Here is a 19,489-nt window from a genome sequence, read left to right as displayed (position 1 = left end):
TGGTGGCATGCACATGAAGAGAGAAAATAAACCCATGAAGGGATGAAGTAACAGGAAAACAGAGGGAAACCCCAGCTGGAGGAGAAAGGCCTGGACTGGAGGCCGTCCACTGCGTCCCCTGACCTCCCAACAACAGGAAGCTGCCCACTCACTGATGCAGCAGGACGGTGTGTGCTCCCCAGAGGGGGGCTGCCATAGGAGCTGTCCCCCCACCTGGTCGTTATTAGTGGAGCATGCCCGCCCTGTGAGTGGCACCTACATGGTCGATCTCTCTCTTTCTTGTAATTTCTTTACCTTCATATGCCTTTGTATTACAGTGCACCTCTGGAGACAGCAAGAAGTTTCATCTTCATTTTTGATCCAGCCTGACATAAACTCATTAAGAAGCAAAGAAAGTAGGGCTGCAATATAGCATAGCAGTACACTGCTTGTCTAGCACGCATAGAGCCCTGGGTTGAATCCCCAATACCAGGGGAAAAAGAAAAACACAAAAACAGCAGCATCAAAGAAAGTAAATCAGAACTTGTGACATTCTAGAAATAGCTGGTCTATACTCTTCAAAAAGTCAATTTCTGCCAGGCGTGGTGGCGCACGCTTGTTGACTCCCGCGCTTGGGAAGTGCAGACAGAAGGATGGCACAGGTTCAAAGCCAGCTGCCCTGGCTTAAGAGACCCGGTTTCCAAATAAAAAGTATAAAATAGGTCTGGGAATGTAGCCCGGAGGTAGAAGTGTTTCCAGGAACCCCAATACCACCAAAAAAAAAAAAGTCAATTTCTAGCCAGGTATGGTGGCACATGCTCATAATTCTAGTACTTGGGAGGCTGAGCCAGGAGGATCGCAGGTTCACAGACAGCCTCAGCTACTTGGTGAGGCCTCTGCAACTTAGTAAGACCCTGTTTCAAAATAAAGAATAAAAAACGGGCTGGGGTACAGCTCAGAGATAGAATGCCCCCGAGTTCAATACCCATAAACTAGGAGAAAATATTTTAAAAACACATATCTGATAACAGACTGGTATCTAAAGTATTCAAAGATTTTAAAAATGCAACAACAGGAAAGTAAACAACTTGGGCTGGAGACGCAGCTCTGTGTTGGAATGCTTGTCTCATATATGCAAGGCTCTGTCCCTGCAAAAGTGGGGAGAGACCTCACCGAGCACTTAAAAAGATGCTCGACATCCCGTCATTAGAAAGTCAGACAGTGATACAAAGTGACTACTGAGCCTGAAGGAAGGGCAAACCCAGAACAGGACAGCTCCAAGTGCGGCGGAGCAGGGGCCAACCGGAATTCTCATTCTGTGCAGGCGGGAGTGCAAGGAGTGCAGACATTTTGCAAGAGAGTTTGGCGGTTTCTTCCAAAGCTAAATATGCTCTTGACAAACAATCCAGGAATCGTGGTTCTATAAATCTACCCACAGGAGATGAGACTCACATCCATACAGAAACCCGCACGCCGATGTTTATAAGAACTTCATTCATAATTGCCAAAACATGGAAGGAACCAAGATGTTCTTCAGAGGGGAATAAATAAAAAGACGTGGCAGTCTCACACACAGGCATATTATCATCAGTCAGTATCCATCCAGGCAGAACTGAGCTCTCAAAGACATAGAGGACCTTGAGATGCACGCTGCTCAGTGAGAGGCCAGTCTGGAAGGCTGTACACATATGACTTCAACGAGGGAACATTCTGGAAAAGACAAAACTAAAGGGGAGGGGGAGGGAGGGAGGGAGGCAGGCAGGCACAGAGGACTTCTAGGCAGCAAGAGGATTCTGGGTGATACTATGATGCTGGGCGCCTAACGGCATGCACTCGCCAAAACACACAAACGTCCAACCAAGAGGGAACCTGTGTCACCATGGCACCGCCAGTGATAAGGTACCGATGTAGCTCGGCACTCGCAACCACTGTAAGCAACAACAAACCTTCCATCACAGGAAAACGGGGGGGCTGCACGCTCGGTTTTTCTGTAAAGCTAAAATGCTCTAAAAGCCAGGGTCTGTTGTATTTTGAAAAGACTGGATTGAGGACACAATAGTGTGAAACCTCACTCTCTAAAAAGAGACGAGGAGACCAATCTACACTCAAGGGGACGGCAGGGAGCTGAGAAGTGGGTACAGGGCATGAAGCTCGGTGGGTCCTGGATGTGAAACAAAACAGACACACAAATAACGCGGGCTAGCCAGGTGTGGTCTCCAGGTCCAAAGCCCGCCTCGTCGTTCAGTGAGGCCCCAGCCAGCCTCAGCAACCTGGTGAGACCCTGCCTCAAAATAAAGAATGAAATAGGGCTGGGCGCGTAGCTCAGAGCAGCCGCAGGGTGTAGCTCAGAGTGAGTGCCCAGAGCTCCATTCCCAATGCCCCAACGTTGTTTACTGATGCACTTTCTGAGGCAATTGGGAAGCATGATAAACCCTATATTAAATATTACGGACTGATGTTACTTGAGCGACCTGGTGGTGTTGCATCCAAAGGAAGCATCCTCATCCTTGGTGTCATGATAGCTGCCTCTTTCAAGTAGTTTTGAGAAACACCGATCTCACCCTCTCCCGCCCCCTAGACAGATGCACCGCAGATGCAACGTCACCTGCTGCCACAGGTGAAAGGCATGTAGGTGTCCATTCCAGGCTCCTCCTGCTTTCTGGAGCGGTTCTCTGAAAAGACTATAAAATGCATGTAACCTGAAAAGGACACTCAACAAGAGAGAAGGCGTATGAGATGGGTACCAAGAACGGTTAACAGACCATCACTAGCGGATACCCCAGACTGACAGTTCGTAGGGCTATATAAGTGATGAAACTCTGGTGGAAATGGATACATTCTGCCTTCGGAGAAAACAGAAGTACTTGAAAGCTCCTTAGTCACAGAGAACCGAGACCAGCAAGCGGTGAAGGGCGCTCCGCGGAGGCCCAAGACAGCCCTTGGGCGAGCTGCACAGCACACCGACAGCATGCCTCTTACCAGGCTGCTGAGTGTGCGCCAAAGAAGGAACATCCCCAGTTTATCTTCTAAGGCTACAGTTATATTGATTACTCAGGCCAGGCAAAGAGAACAATCCCAGAAAACTCTCATTCACGAGCAGACTTACAAGACCAAACAAAACACCAGCAAACTGAATTAAATCCCTAATGACAAATAGGTTATCCCAATAGTGAGAGTGTGTCTAATAGGAAGCCACATCACATCAGCTGGCCACAGCGGTGCGTGCCTGTACTTGAGAGACTGAGACTGGAGGATCTCATGTTCAATGTCAGCAATTTAGAAGGCCCTTGGCAACTCGGCAAGACCCTGTTTCAGTAAAATGCCCCTGGGTTCAATCTCCTCCCACACACAGAGAATAGGAAAAAAGAAAAGAAAGTAATATCACTCAACACATTAGCAGTTTAAGGGAGAAAAAACCCTTCTGACCATGTTAATAGACACATACAAAGACAATGGCTTCAGGAAAACCAACATCTATTCATTTTTTTAAAAAAAGCCAAACCAAAGCCAGGCATGGTGGCACACATGTAATCCCAGTATTCGGGAGGCAGAGACTGGAGGATACTGGTTCGCAGACAGCCTCAGCTACTCAGCAAGGCCTTTTGCAACTCTGTGAGCTCCTATCTCAAAAATAAAAAGACCAAAAAAATAGAGCTGGGGGTGTAGCTTGGAGGTAGAATGCCCCTGGATTCCATCCCCAGTACCGGAAAAATAAAAAAGAATTAAAAAGTCAAACTAGGAACCAAACCTTCTTAATCTGATCATTTTTTTTTTCCTGCAAAAAGCCTGCAACAAAACATCACATTCTGAAACAGAGAGAGCACCCCATAAAACAACGAAGGAGACAGATGTCCCCAACCACAGCACCAGTGTCCTGGAGGTGTGGGGCAGCGCAGGAAAGCAAACACAATACATAAGACACAAACCAGACAGGAAGAAGTGAAATTGGCTCTCTGCAGACAGCATCGCGGTCTAGTAGAAAAACCCAAGAATATATACTAATAAATTATTAGAACCAATAAGAGAGGTTGGCAAGGTTGGTAGATATAACATACATGTATAAAAATCAACTGTTTTTCCAAATACACCAATAAGAACATTAGGAAGAATAAATCTTTATAAAGGAAATTTTAAAGTTGTATTGTAGACACTTTAAAAAGAACACGGTTGAGAGACTCGGTATTGAAGATGTTTATTATCTCCCAAAAACCTATCACGTAACACAATCCCCCGAAACGGACGTGTAGGTTCACAGGAGATCCAAGGGCCACGGCTAGCCAAGGTCCCACCGTGCAGAACAGAGGAGGGAGCCCACACTTCCAACCCTGGGAAGCATAAGAGCCCAGGGCCATGGCACCTTGCATGGAACAGAGAGCTCAGAGGGACCCCGTGTGGCACAGACGCTGGGTTTCCTTCCAAACTGCCGTTAAACGGTAATGGAGCAGGAAGTAGAAAATACAAAAATGAATTTAGACCCCTACCTCACACTATACACGGAAAATCAGTGTTGAGTAGATTAAGGACCTAAATATAACAGATAAAATATAATGCTCTTGACACATACAGCAGAATACTTCATGGCCTTGGCATACAGAAAGTGTTCTTAAATAAGCTACAAAAAACCCACAACATAAAGGAGAGACTGATAGACGTGACCATGTCAAAATAAACAACTCCTGTCCACGAGGAGGCACCACAGAGAGAGTGAAAGAAACGAAGCAAGTCTTCAATTCAGGGAAGGCAGCCACAATTCTATGAACAGCGAGGAGCTGCTGTCTGGAATACACAGAGTTCCTTCAAACAAGTGAGAAGAAGGCAAACAGCCCAGGTGGAAGACAGGAGCCCGTTGCCAGCAGAGGAAGCCGGTGTGGCCTCACAGTACTGAAGAGGTGCTCACCCCCAGCTGCTGGGGGCCAAATCTCACTGCAGCCCACTGTGTCCAGACCCGCCCAGATGGCAGCCTGGCGCTGGTGACTGTTGTGGCGTGGGCCTTAAATGTTCCCAAAGGCTCGAGTGCGGGAGGCTTGCTCTCTGTGCAGCGGTGTCCAGGGAGCAAGCCTTTCGTGAGAGCCCAACCTACTCAAGGCATCGGCCCACTGATGGAGTGGAGCCTCCGTGGGCTTGCGGGGTGGAGGCTAAGGGGGAAGTAGACACGGGGCCTGTCTCGTCCCCAGGTCCTTCCCTGCCGTCTCGCTGCTTGGCTGCCCCGAGGTGAGCCTCTCTGCCCGTCGCAACGCCATGCCTCACCGCGGCCCAACAGCAACGGAACCTCGTGACCAGGAGGCTCTGGAGCCATGAGCCAGACTACAGCTCTCCTGTTCCTTGCTTGTTTGCTTTGGCAGCACTGGGGATGGAACACAGGGGCATTCTACCTCTAGGCTACACCGTCAGCCCTATTTTTTATTTTGAAACAGGGTCTCACTGAGTTGCAGAAGGCCTCACTAAGTAGGTGAGGCTGTCCTCAAACTGCAATCCTCCTGTCTCAGCCTCCCAAGGGCTGGGATTACAAGCGTGCGCCCCCACGCCTGGCTGCTCTCCTCCTTTGAGCGGCAACTCCGGTACTTTGTCAGAGCAAAGAAAAGCTGACCAGCCAGTGAGGAAGGTGGGGACTGAAACACTGGTGCCATTTAGAACAGGAAGAAGACGGGACACACCCAAAGCCCCTGCCCAGAGGCCTCGAGAGGACGCAGGAGGCAGGGCAGGCGTGCAGCAGAATGTGAGGGAGAGGCTGGCTGCAGGCCGCAGGCAAATCTTCAGAGCAGAAGGCTGAGAGAGGAAAGCGTACAAGGACAGCCGCCGCAGGTAGCCCAGCCTGTCTGTGGAAACACCCAGGCTGCGGAGCCAATGGGGTGGGGGTGGGTGGGGCTCCTTTTCAGACTGCCCAGCAGATACCCAGTAGTTCATATATTTCTTTACATTCTATTTCTGCCACAATTAGTTTTGAATCAACTCAGCATTTAATAAAAACACAGGGAGAAGGGCAGGGCCCCGCAGGAGGAGCTGGGTCTAGCATCCTCCGCCTTCAGGCTCAAGGCCCTGAAGTCTTCCCCTAGGCCTCTCCAGGTGTCTTTCTTACTGACCAGCGCTGCTTCACCCCATGTTCTACATCCTTGAAGAGAAAATAGAGCAGTGGGCTGTGCTGATAACTCACTCTCTGCAAGAAGCTGAGCCACCAGCAAGGCGCTCCACAGGCACACCCCTTCCGTCCTCTCGGACACGTGGGCAGCCCCCGCCAGGACAGCAGGGCCGGAGCTTCACCAGCAAGGCGCTCCACAGGCACACCCCTTTCGTCCTCTCAGACACTCCGGCCAGGACAGCAGGGCCGGAGCTTCAATGTATGTTCTGGTCCTAAAGCTAATGGGTAGCATGGCTGAAATCTGGCCTGATGTTTGCTGGGTTCCCCAGCCAGTGCTCAAGCATGCAAGGGCACCAGCACATGCCTCGAGGGCTTCTATCACACAAAGGTGCAGAGGGCCCGGCCAGCCACTCTGCAGGAACCAGGGCCCTCGCGTGACCTAGATGACATACCCAGGCCCTGGCATAAGGAATTGCAGGAGGCCGTCACACGTGACCCCAGAAAGAAGAAGGCTGGGATTTAGCTTTTTTAAAACTCAGAGCACTGTATCTCCTAAGAAAATCACTGATTCCCAAGAGAAGACTCTCCTAAAACTGGGAAACCCTACAACTGCGTAGACTGAAAGAGGGCAAGTGCTCAGCAGCGCCACTCCCAGGCCTCCTGAGGACACGCCACCCATACACTTCCATACCTCCATCAGTGTCTGCCCACAGAAGGAGCTCCAGCACCCAATTATCTTTTGGCTTTGATCTCAAAAAACAGAGGTGATCCTAAAACACCCTGCCAGGTAACTGGCCATTGCCTGGACCACCCTGCTGCTCTCTGGGTTGACAGAAGCCACAAGTGAGTGGGCCTCAGTCAACCTCCCAGACAGACCAGCATCCCTCCTGGAAAAAGGCAGGCAGGATCCTGAGGGCAGGCCCACCTTGTTGAAGACCCAGACCTCGCCGTTCACCGTCGGCCTGGGCACCCCGTGGCCATTGTAGTGGAAGAGGACCCGCTCCTCCTTGGCGTTCCTGCGCAGGGATGTGCACAGCTTCTTAACTTCGTCCACAGTTGGGTCAAGGCTCTGCTTGTACCGGGCCTGTGGCGAGAAAAGAAATGAGATGCTTGTGAATATGAACTAGCTGGGCGGTGCCTCCTGCAAGCCTCCTGGACGTGCACCCCACACTCCTGACCTGGCACCCCAAACTCTCTCAGCCTCGCCCGGCGGTTGTGAGAGCCAGGCACTCATTCACACATATCCCTGAGAATGACGAGGAAGACCCAAGGACATGCACGGTGGAGCAAGGCACGAGGTAAAGTCAGATGTCCTGTGCTCCTCGAGGCCAAGAATCCTGGATGACTCGCTAGGGTGCGCCTGCAGTATAGACGGCAGCGTCAAGGAGGCAGAGCTGGGGGCTCACAGCTGCCTGGTGCGGCCCCAGGGTGAGCCCTAGCCCGCCGGGACCCTCACTGCCCACAGCGCAGGACTCAGTGGATTAGCAGGACCTGGAATTGGGGTGGAGTCAGAAGTCTTCACAGATACAAACTGTAACAGGGGCCACTCGGGCGAAGAGCCCCACTAGCAAAGTCACGGACCAAATGCGTAGGCGAGCTCACAGGGAAGCCAGGACTGGGCCGTGGGGACGTGCACCACCGTCCTGGAGACCGAGGAGGGGGCCCCGCCTGGGTGGCTGCTCGATACCCTGAAGATGTCGGCCCCCAGGTCACCTGCACACTCAGCGCCATCCTAATAAACATCCCATCAAGCCATCTCCTGTAATTAAACAAGGTGCTACTGAAATTCACATGAGAAAAGACCTGCAAGACAAGTCAGGGAAACAGGAATCAAAACGGGGGTGTGGAGGCACCCTAGACACCTCCACAGAGCTGCGCGCGCGTACACACACACACACACACACACACACACACACACACACAGCCAGCTTTCACAAGCAGTCTGTGCACAATTCAAACCTCCCAAGCATGGTTTCAGTAAGGTGTGCTGGCTTGCAGACCGTCTGGGTGGGCGGGGAGGCGGCCCGCCATGTGATAGGCTGCCGAAGCCAGCCATGGCCACAAGGGCCTTCCTGCTTCCTGTTCACTTCTCCTTGTTTGGTTGCCAGGAACTTTTAATAATAAGCTCCCAATAAAGATGCACTAAAAGACAAATGTGTAACTGTCCTGAACCCTGGAGTAGGAGCATGACTGTAAACACAGTAGGCCACACCAGAGGCCAGTAACAATGTTCCCAGTCCATGTATCAGTGCCACATGGCACAGCACACTCTCCAGAGATGTGGCTTCCTAGGGGAAAATGGCGAAAGGGTCTTCCTGCGGTGGACGCTATGATCTGACTCTAAAAAGTGACCTGCAGCCGGGCGCGGGGGGCACACCTGTCATCCCAGCATTCGGGAGGCTGAGACAGGAGGATCGTGGTTCACGGCCAGCCTCGGCTACTTAACGAGGCCCTCTGCAACCCAGTGAAACTGCTTCAAGATAAAGAATAAAAAATAGAGCTGGGGGTGTCACTCGGAGATACTGGGTTCCATCCCCAGCACTGCAATAAGTAAGTAAGTAAGTAAGTAAGTAAGTAAGTAAGTAAATAAAAAGGGAAAGGCAGCCAGTGCTGGAGGCGCACGGAGTGAAGAGCCCACAGCGGAGGCCAGTGCCTGGCTGTGGCCGGCCACCAGCGCCAGCTGATGTCCCTAGAAGAGCAGGGAGCAGGAGAGGCTTCAGAAGGGCCCCTGGCCTCTGGAGAGGGTGGACGGGGGAGCTCTGCACAGGCACAAACAACTCTCAACCTTAGCCTCTGGACCGAGAGCGTGGTGGTGTCAGCTGATCATGTGTTAAATCTACAACTCAAGACAAATCTCCACCGGCACGCTCTGCCTCGCCCCCTGGGGCCATCAGTGAGCTTTGGTAGGGCAAAGCTCACCAACCCCTCTTCCAGGCACCCTAAATTCTTTGCACCTGTAAGCAAAGCCCAGCAGCAGCACCCTCCTGTACTGCTGGACAATTTTGGAGCCCTGCCCTGAGGTGAGTTAGGGCCCAGCAAAGTGGAAACCCTTCGGTGCCCCCTCCCCACGGGCCAGACTACTATTGGCAAAATAAAAGTGTTGGCTGGGCGTGGTGGCGCACGCTTGTAATCCCAGCGCTTGGGAGGCGGAGACAGGAGGATCACGCAGGTTCGAAGCCAGCCTCAGCTACTTAGTGAGGCTCTCAGCAACTTAGTGAGACCCTGTTTCCAAATAAATTACAAAATAGGTCTGGGAGTATAGCCCGGAGGTAGTAAAGCCCCTGGGTTCTACCCCCAGTACCACAAAAAATAAACAAAATAAAATAAAAGTGTCACTGAGGTGGTAGAGAGAAAGCTAACATACAATGCAAGCTTTTCAAGTTCATTTATTCCCCCCAGCAGGCACACAAGAGGCCTGAGGGAAGCGAGGTGGCCCTTGCCAAGTCTACAGGAGGTGCTGGTGGAGAGCCGGCCACAGCCAGCCCTCGGTCCCTGCTCAAGGGCCAGCCCCTTGGCCTCTTTTCTGTCTTCCCTGACTGCCTCATGCTGCAGCTCAGCGCGCCCTTCTGTTCAGGGCCTCCCGCCATGTCCTGTCCACGCTGATGAGTGGCAATCAGATTGGTGGTGACATTCATTACAACAATTAGTAACGAAACAAGTGGAAATCATGAAATCCTATGTGACACTGAAGTGAAATCAGGGGAATGCGCGCTGGAGACCATGTGGAGCGACGGTGGGATCTGGGTGCTGGGCACCGGAATGCCCATTCGCTCTCAAACACTGTACCCTGGCAGGGGGCGTGGCTGGGAGCCACTGAGGGGCGGCGCTCCACAGCACACCAAGGCCCTGGGGCCAGTCCCCAGAGGAACAGTGAACCCTGGGGCCAGTCCCCAGAGGAACAGTGAACCCTGACTCATCTGCTCACTGTGCTCTGGGCGAGGCTGGGCGGGGTGCTGAGTCCTGGCCCCTCGGGCTGTGCTCAGCCCATAGCAGGGGACGGCGGCTGAGTGGAAGAGGGGTCCACGGGCAAAGAAGGAAGGGCCTGCTCAGCCCCACGCAGTCGAACACCCTCCAAATTCCCTCCACAGCAGCAAGGACGCTCTGAAATTGGGAAATAAGTCTGAAGTAGACGGTTAGACATTCTCTTCACATGACGGGCTCGGGGACGGGCTGCTGCAGGCCAGGGCTTCAGGTCCGTAAGGCAGCAGGCCACCCCCTCAGCCGTGGGCCCGCCCAACACGAACCGAGGCCCCAGCCTACCAGGATGCACCGGGATGCGACTGCGCAAGCCCAGGACCTGCGTGTTCTCTGAACCACAGCTGCTATTATGGCCAAACTAAGCAGAAAACACATCCCATTCTGGCAGATAGCTGCGCTGGGCCTCATGTGAATCAAAATAATACCAATACATTTTTAACACAAGTGCTTTGTAATATGTGTCGTGGCTGAGCAGTTAGAAAGAGAGGTATGCAGAGAACATGTTGGCAGGAGGCACGGGCTGCGCCCAGGGCAGTGCCCTGAGGCTCACTCTGGGCCTGGGGGGCGCCTTCCCACCCCAGGAACACCTTCTGTGGGAACAGCCAAGATGGAGTCGTGGACTCCACAGTGCACTTTCAATAGGTGCGAAGAGGAGTCAGGAGTTGTTGTTTAGTTTCTCTGTGAGCACAGAAAAGCTGAAAGCGATTTATTACTACCAAGGGAACGGCGAGGGGAAGCCCAGAGGGAGCCAGCTCTAGGTCGGGCCTACGCCACCTGGGGGCCGTCCACAGCAGGACGTGCTGGCCAACAGAGGCACTGCTGCAGACGCCTCCGCCGCCTCCTGGACCAAACGTCTCATGTGGGGGGAAGCGCGCGCAGCTAGAAGCAGGCTTGTCTCCCAAAGGAGATGCAGAGGGGCTCCTTCCCTATGCTAACGGACGGGGAGGAGCTGAGCGCCAGGAGGACCCCTCTGCCCCAGCGCGGGGTGAGCCGTGGGGAGGCTCCCAGTGAGTGCAGAGGGTGGCTCACGGCTGCACCCCTCCTGCAGTCAGAGCTGCCTCCATTCACCGCCTCCCTGGCAGTTCTCCTGGACAACGTGCAGACAGCAGCAAAGAAACCCTGGCCATATGCTTGTTCTCCCACACAGGGACTTGCTTCCTGAGGCTCCCAGCTCCTCATCGCACCAGCAGGTACAGGAGCCAGCTGTTGCCCTCCTCGGACACACACACAGGCAGGCGGCGCCCACCGCCCAGGGCAGGGAGCTCCGTGGAGGGCCTCGCTCCCAGCTCTGCTGGGGAGGAGGGGCCTCTGGCTACCCAGCCAAGGCCAGCCCCCAGAAGGCCGATGGCAGCCTCTCCACAGCATATGAAAACCACACCCACCTCAAGAACACAGGACACATTTTCAGAGTCAGAACATTTCGAGCTGGGCGTGGTGGCGCACACTCGTAATCTCAGCATTCGGGAGGCTGAGACAGGAGGATCACATTTTGCAGCCAGCCTCAGCTACTTAGCGAGGCCCACCACAATTTAGTGAGGCCCTGTTTCAAAATAAAGAATAAAAAAATAGAAGAACATTTCTATGGTCAGGAGCTATAAGCACAGAGTAGAGAAGAACCTGTGTGATGGGCCAGGCAGCAGGGAAAGGGGAAGGGAAGGACCCCAAACAGAACCCAGGACGCCAGGCATCTCCCAGCCCGTGTCCCCTGGCGGTTGCTACCTCACCCTAGGCCACAGAATCCCCACATAAAGCAAAGAAGAGGGAAGGCACTCATGACACGGTCCCTAAGATGAGAGCAGGCTGCACTGGTCATCATGCCTCTGCCTCCCAGGGCGCGGCCTGTCTGCTCCCTGGGCTGGGTCCATAGAGGCCCGTGAGGCCCCAGGGGAGGTTAGGGGACAGTGGGGAGCGCGCCCCACGCCCTGTCTGGAGCTCACTTGTAATCTACTGCTGCAGCTCGGCTTTGCTCCATTCTGCTCTCCTCTGCACAGCTATCGAACTAGGATTTGTGAACTCACAGCTCCACTGAAAAATCACTGGCAGTCTCCAGAGATGAGTCCTAAACAGGAGTGCTGTTCTGCCAAGCCATACCCACGGCCACAGAGCCCGAGTCACTCAGAGACATCAATAAAATTAGGGGGTCATTATTTCTGACCTTGGCTCCAGCAAGGCTTTGTCTTGTGGGGTTGCAGAAAGGGGGGAAAAAAAAAGATTCATCCTCATTTTCTTACCTATTACAATGAGAAGACACATTAACGAACCAGCATGAAAGGCACTTCGGATATTAATAATATGCCTCCTGGGGTTTGACAGGAATTAATTAATATTTTTAAGGGCTTTGAAATGAGAAACACTAAATTAAATGTCGCCACGCCATGGTAAGGCTCTGCTTCAAAATGAGAACCCTGGCTAACAGCTCGGTGGCAAAAGCCAGGGACACAGAGAAGCATCTAGTGGTGGGGGACTCATGGCCAGTTCCACTGGGCTCCCAAAACGGCAAAGCAAGTCTCCAAAAGCCTCCTGTTGTGCTGGGCGCTCTCCTGAAAAGCCAGAGCTCCAGCTCCAGCCGGCAGTGGGGAAGAGAATTAAAGAATGAGTAAGGGGGAGGTGCAGAGAAAGCCCGCCCCGCGGCTTAATGAAGGCAAGGCAGCCCCAGTCCCGGCTCCTCTCTGCGAGTCTCCTGATGGCCGCTGCTTAGCAACACCTGCAGCTCTGCTCCGCTGCAGAGGACCGGAGGACCATCGGAGGACCGGGAAGCTTCCTGCAGCCAGCTTCTGCAGAGCGTGTGTGCGAGCCACTGTAGGGCGCCCCAGCCCCTGCCCAGAAGAGCGGACTCCGGGGCTAAGCCCCCGTGCCACGGGCTCTGCTCGCGTGGTGGAGGTGGCAGCATGGGCCCTGCACAGACTCTGGTACCAGCAGCTCGCCAGTGTGCCTGGAGGGCCATGCTGGGAGGAAGAGGGGCTTGGGGGATGCTCGTGGGTCCTTTGTTTGGACAAAACCCCACACTAAGGAAACCCTGCATGGTGTGGCCACAGTGCCCTGCTGGGCTGGGAGTGTGAGAAAGGACAGCATCACAGGGACAGTAATATTTAAGTTCAGCTGCAAGGCTGAGCTGCTGGCCCAGGGCTCTCAGAAGTCTCCGGAGGAAGAAGCATAATGCTAGCACTCGGGCACTCCAGCCTCTGTTAAGGACTTCCAGAGAAATGCTAGGCGGGGAGGACCTTTGAGCAGCCAGCCCCCCCCCCCCCCGGCCAGTAACCCCTGAAAGTTCTCACTGTTTACAGGCCTAACCCTATTTAAGGTGTTAGGGCAAAAGAAAAAGGGAAAAAAAGAACAAGTAAGATTGAAAAAGAAAAAAGGCCAAAAAATAAAATAAAACAATGGTAAGATATTGCCTTGCAGTTTATTGGAACGAACTGTGTGGTCTATGTGGGGAAAGACCCTAAAAAATAGACCCTCTCCCTTTCCTACATTCCTATCCCCATGCATCCTGAAAGGGCCACTGAGAAACCCAAGCCTTTCTAGCATTTGTTCCCGAGTGTGCATGAATTCAGCAGCTCAGCAGTACAGCTGAGACTTTTTACCACAGAGGAGCTGGTAGGAGGCATACTTCTGTGTCTTCCCTCCTAAACCTGTTCCTCTCTCTCCTCTTCCAAATGAGTGGTCCCATTATCAACCCAGCTGGACAACTGAAACCAAGAAGCACAAATGACAGTTTCCTCTCTTTCACCCACTCTATTAATCAACAAGGTCACCCTGTTTAGTCTAACCCTTAAGTCCTGATTGAATCCATCCACCCCTTTCTATCTGCACTCTCACTACCATCACTACCAAGCCAAGGTACCACCACCAGCATCATCACAATCATCATAACAACCACCATCATCCTCACCACCACCAACATCAGCACCATCACCATCACGGTCGCTATCATTACCACAACCATCACTACCATCATCACACCGCCAGCAGCAGCACCAGCAGCAGCACCAGCAGCATCCTCACCACCACCATCATCCTCACCACCACCATCATCCTCACCACCACCAACATCAGCACCATCACCATCACGGTCGCTATCATTACCACCACCACCACTACCATCATCACACCGCCAGCAGCAGCACCAGCAGCAGCATCATAACCACCACCATCATCCTCACCACCACCAACATCAGCACCATCACCATCGTGGTCGTCATAGCCACTAGCATCATCACATCATCATGCCATCATCACCATCACGTCATCATTTCCACCATCGTTACCACCACCACTGCATCACTGCTGTTATCACTGCCTCTGCCTTCATCACTGCCACCGCCATTAGCATCACCACCGTCATCACCGTCACCGCCGTATAGTTCTCGGGTGACCTCGCTTTCAAACCTGCCTTGTTCTCTCCAAACCCATTCTCCAAAATTCAGTGCCTCTGACTCACTTGACATTCTTTGGCAGCTTTCCACTGATCCTACAATACTTCAAAAATACCGCAGGACTGCCAGCCTTATCTCTAGACAGAATTTCAGAAAGTCTGGGCCTCAACCACAAGAAAGTATCCCTTAAAGTCTTTGGCCTAATTATGTTCAAGCCCTCCACCCAGAACCCTCTGCCCTTCTTCTATTCCCAATCCAAGCTTTGCCTGCCATTTGCTGTTCAGTCTGCAAGTAACAGGTGGCCCTCCAATGCCTTCCTGGACACTGGTAGTCTCCCGTTGGCACTCCATGTCCCCATCCCCATCACAGCACCTCAGCGAGGCTCTACCTGCTATTACCTGCCTCTGCCCATCCCCTGGCCTCATCAGTACTAACCTGTGCTTGCCTCAGCATCCTCGGGTATGCGCAGTGCCAGGCACGCACTTGGTGCTCGGTAGCTATGTGGGCATGAATGCATGAACGAATGACGGATACTTATTAGAGTTATGCAGCTTATGAGCTTCTCCAAAAAGCAGTGACAGGAGAACTTGGGGGTTCTGTTCTTTGTGGCTGAGATTTTTAATCGTTGTGCTGGGTTAGAATGGAGCGGTAGCGCAGGCACTTAGCCACAACACCCAAACCCCTCCACAAACCACCTACTTTCCTTACAAGTTGCTCGACTGCCTTAACAAACAAGCTCAGGGCACAGGCTGGACAGAACACGGGCACCTGCACCCAGTTACCCTACCAGCCAGGCACAGCCGACGCCTTGCAGCAGGCTCTCCTGGGATTCGACAGGAACTGGACTGCAAACCCATCGTGGGGAGGGATGGCCTGTCTATGTGGCCTGGGGAACCGGGAGAGCCTTCTGGAGCAAGCAAGAGAGACGTGCTTGGGACTGCAGATTGCTTCTAACTCTCAAGGCTTGTGACTGACTACATGAGAGGCCAGGACAGACGGTACTTTCTTCCAGCCGAGGCCAGGGAGCAGCTCACTCTACGGGACTGGTCACTGTCTACAGGAGGTTCTCCACGAGTACAGACTGAGGAGAAAAGGAAAAAAAGGTGAAAATTAACTAGTGACAGGGCAAAAGAAAGTCCCCGATGGCTGGCTCGGTATATACAATGGTGCTTTCTGTCCGTGTCCTCTCCTGTGGCTGTCAGTGTGGGCGGAAGGCTGGCACGGCGTCCCGCCCACGCGGGAGAGCAGCAGCGCGGCGCGCTCAGGAGCAGCAAGGCTCTGAGTTTCTTTGCCGTGCCTCTCCTCAGGCCGTCTCCACACCCCTGCTGCGCTCGGCCTGTTCTCGCTGGCCGGAGAACGCTGCGTGACCCAGCCTGAGCCCGATCACGGTCCCGGCGTGGGGTGCGGCTCCCTGTAGCCTGTGCCGCCACCTTCGCTAGGCTCTCCTGCCTTCTGGCTTTGTTGGTTTCGTACTGGGAATCGAACTCTGAGCTACACCCTCAGTTCTTTTAAAATTTTTATTTTAAAACAGGGTCTCAACCAAGTTGCCGAGGCTGACCTCCACCTCAGCCTCTCAGTCTCCTGCCTCCTTCGTGACCGCTGTGGCTCTGGTGGGCTGCCCCACGTCAGGCCCCTGCGCTGCTCTCGGCCTGCTTCTCTCATGGCTCGTGGCTCGCCCCTGGGGCCCAGTTCAGCTCCCTAAATGCCACTTCCTACTGGAAGAGACTGGGCGCCTGGGAGAACTGGCCGCTGTCTAACGTGGGGCAGGAGATGCAGGAGATGACCGCGTGCCCACCGCGCCCGGCGATCACACGGAGCATCTTGACAAGTCGTACCAGATAGAAAGTAGCAATGAAAGACTCCCAGGACGCATCAGAAAGACTCAGGAGCCAGCAGCAAGGGCTCCCACCTGCCAATGGCAAAGGCTGTGGGCATCAATGACTCATAAACACCGAGGGTTTCTGCACACTACGGAGGGTAGCCGAACACAACCACCCACACACGCACACACACGCACGCCCCCCACTCGTTAGTTATCTGTGGGAGAAGCCCACGTGTTACGAAAACTGGTGACTAGAGCACAATAAAGGATTGATTCCGGCTTTCCTACTTGAACTGCACCTCAAGCTATCCAGACAACTGATGAGCAGATGCGTCTGTACAGACAGCCCAGTGAACAAACGAGGAGGACAGGCAGAGCCCGCCCCCATCGCTCTGTGCTCATGGACAGCCGGGGCCCGGGCAGCAGAGGCTGCTGCCATCCCAGGGGAGAGATGACCAGGACTCCACACACGCCAGCCACTTCCGAAACACCTGCAACCCCACCAACCCCTCGAGCCACACAGGGCAAATTCACGGGACAGAAGCCAACTGGGCTCAGCACAGGGTGGGGAGCAGAGCAAGGAACAAAATGCAGACCCTCTCAAGCTCCGCGGGGCTCACGACCTGGGCTCTTCAACCAGTAAACTGCAGGAGGAGCGGACGGCCGCAGGCGCAGGCTGGCGGGCCGACAAGGCAGTCGCAGAGCACTCCCCTGCCAGACGCTGATTTCAGGAAAGACTCGTGTGTGCATGTGTGTGTGTGTGCATGTGAGTGTGTGTCACGCTTATCTTTAGAGACACACAACAAGTATTTACAGATGAAATTACATGATGCCTACAATTTGCTTCAGAATCTGTGCAGGCAGTGGTTGGGCGGGGGCAGCGTGGAGGAAGGCAGATTAGGAATGAACTTGATTGGACTAGTGAACTGAGTGAAATTCCCAGCAATCATTTTAAAAATAAACAAGTAAGCCACACAAACAGCACAGTGAATGAGCAGGCAGCATTTCAAAATGCTGTGATGTAAAAATCTGCTCTGCGCTGGGCGTGGTGGCGCACGCTTGTAATCCCCATGCTTGGGAGGCGGAGACAGGAAGATCACGCAGGTTTGAAGCCAGCTGTGCTGGCTTAAGAGACCCTGTTTCCAAGTAAAAAGTATAAAATAGGTCTGGGAGTGTAGCCCGGAGGTAGAAGGGCTTCCAGGAACCCCAGTACCACAAAAAAAAAAAAAAAAAAAAAAAAAAATCTGCTCTGCAGTGCTCTTACACATGATTCAGTGGTAAAGTGTGCTGCCGCGACTGAAATTTACCTACATGAAGTATTTTCCAAGGTATGAGCAGACGTTCCTGGACAGGTAAACAACCTTAAATGTGTTTTCAGCTAAGATATACATACGGATAATCAAGACAACTATTATATCTGAGAAAACATGTTTATAAATGCACACTGATACTGATGTGCTTCAGGGTCACATAAGAAAAGAAAGCATAAATGCCGGGCGTGGTGGCGCACTCATGTAATCTCAGCGCTTGGGAGGCTGAGACAGGAGGATCGCAGGTTCGAAGCCAGCCTCAGCTACTTAGTGAGGCTCTCAGCAACTTAGTGAGACCCTGTTTCCAAATAAAATATAAAATAGCTCTGGGAGTGTAGCCCAGAGGTAGAGCCCCTGGGTTCCACCCCCAGTGCCACAAGAAAGGAAGGAAGGAAGGAAGGAAGGAAGGAAGGAAGGAGATGGCCTGACGCGGAAGCAGCTGAACACTAACTAGCAAAAGTCTGGTTGCCAGCAGAGACTCTGCCTGGTGCGGTGCCGACACCTACAGATCCTGGGAGGAACCGGAGTGCACCCCCACAAAGGGCGGTCTTTCTACTTTACAAACCCTCTGGCCTTGTGGTCTCCTCCAGTATCATTAGAAAGAGCTGGCCTCCCTGCTCACATTAGGTTGAGGCCTGCAAGTCCTAGTGCGAGCTCTTCGTGAAGAATTTCATGGCTTCTATGAGTAAAACAATCATTCATCCCAGACTCAGAGATGTGAACACAACTTCTCTAAGAATATCATTGCAGGCCAGGCGTGGTGGTGCACACTTGTAATCCCAGCATTCAGGAGGCTGAGACAGGAGGATTGCAGTTCACAGACAGCCTCAGCTACTTAGTGAGGCCCTTTGCAACTCAGTGAGACCCTATTTCAAAATAAAGACTAAAAAATAGGGCTGGGGGTGGAGCTCCGAGGTAGAATGCCCCTGGGTTTTTACCTCCAGTACCACACACACACACACACACCAAAAAAAAAAAAAAAAAGGAATATCGTTGCCAGAGCCAGGCATGGTGGCACATGATTGTAATCCCAGTGCTTGGGAGGTTAAGACAGGAGGATCACAGGTTCGTGGCCAGCCTTAGCTACTTAGTGAGGCCCTCTGCAACTTAGTGAGACCCTGTTTCAAAATAAAGAATAAAAATAGAGCTGGGGGTGTAGCTCAGAGGTAGATTGCCCCTGGGTTCCAATCCCAGACCTACAAAATAAAATAAAATAAAATAAAGAATAAAAAATAGGGCGTGGGGGGATAGCTTGGTGGTAAAGTGCCCCTGGGTTCGATCTCCAGTACTGGGGATAGAAATCTTTGCCGAGGACATCAAGGAGACTGTGGAATTGGCTACCTGGGGCAGGGTACTTACTGAGAGCAGGGTTACCTACTGCCCTGAAAATGCCGCCTGGACACATTCCAAACACACGAAGTCATTTGATAACGGCTTAGAAAATACCCAGAGTAACAAGTTCAGGCCAAGTCATACCCACAATCCAAAACGCCACTTTCTAGTGCTTAATCACCCTGCAGTCGGAACTGCAAAGGTGAGCTACGGTCTTGCATAAAGGGCTCAAGGGCCACCCTGCCCTACTCGGGGCAGGACCAACAGCTCCCTGGAGCTCAGCTGGGGAGGGTGGAGAGGCTGTGCCCAGCATTTGGGCTTGAGCCAGGGAGCGGCCCCGTGCTGCCGAGAACGGCGGAGCCGACGGCCACTGCCCTACAGACACGGGTACAGCCGTCCCAAAGCAGGACAGCAGCATTAGTGGAAGGGCGTAACCCGCTGCCTTCCCACACCCCTCCCCAGCTCAGTGTGGCTCAAGAGAGGCTGAAAGTTCCTGGACATCGGGCCTGGACAGTGAGACCCCAGGGGTCCGCTGCAAGGCTTCTGAAACAGGATTCTCCTTGACCAAATGAGGGCCGCCTCTCCCTTGCTGATGTTGGGAATGGCAGCGGCCATC

At 53.0% G+C, this 19,489-nt stretch overlaps 1 protein-coding gene across 2 annotated transcripts in view; it reads right to left on the bottom strand.

The window, feature by feature from the left end:
• RPTOR (regulatory associated protein of MTOR complex 1) overlaps positions 1 to 19,489 on the bottom strand; it is a gene marked incomplete at both ends in the record, with an annotated part of 318,581 nt that overhangs the window by 192,423 nt on the left and 106,669 nt on the right. For both annotated transcript variants that reach the window (XM_080714263.1, XM_080714264.1), the window contains one exon: positions 6,981 to 7,139. In XM_080714263.1, the coding sequence (XP_080570389.1) occupies positions 6,981 to 7,139 (159 nt within the window). The remainder of the gene's footprint in view (positions 1 to 6,980; positions 7,140 to 19,489) is intronic.

Source organism: Muscardinus avellanarius, assembly GCF_963383645.1.
Source record: "Muscardinus avellanarius genome assembly, chromosome: 16".
NCBI lineage: Eukaryota > Metazoa > Chordata > Mammalia > Rodentia > Gliridae > Muscardinus > Muscardinus avellanarius.
The sequence above is the reverse complement of the archived record's forward strand: the minus strand, read 5'-3'. Positions and strand labels throughout refer to the sequence as shown.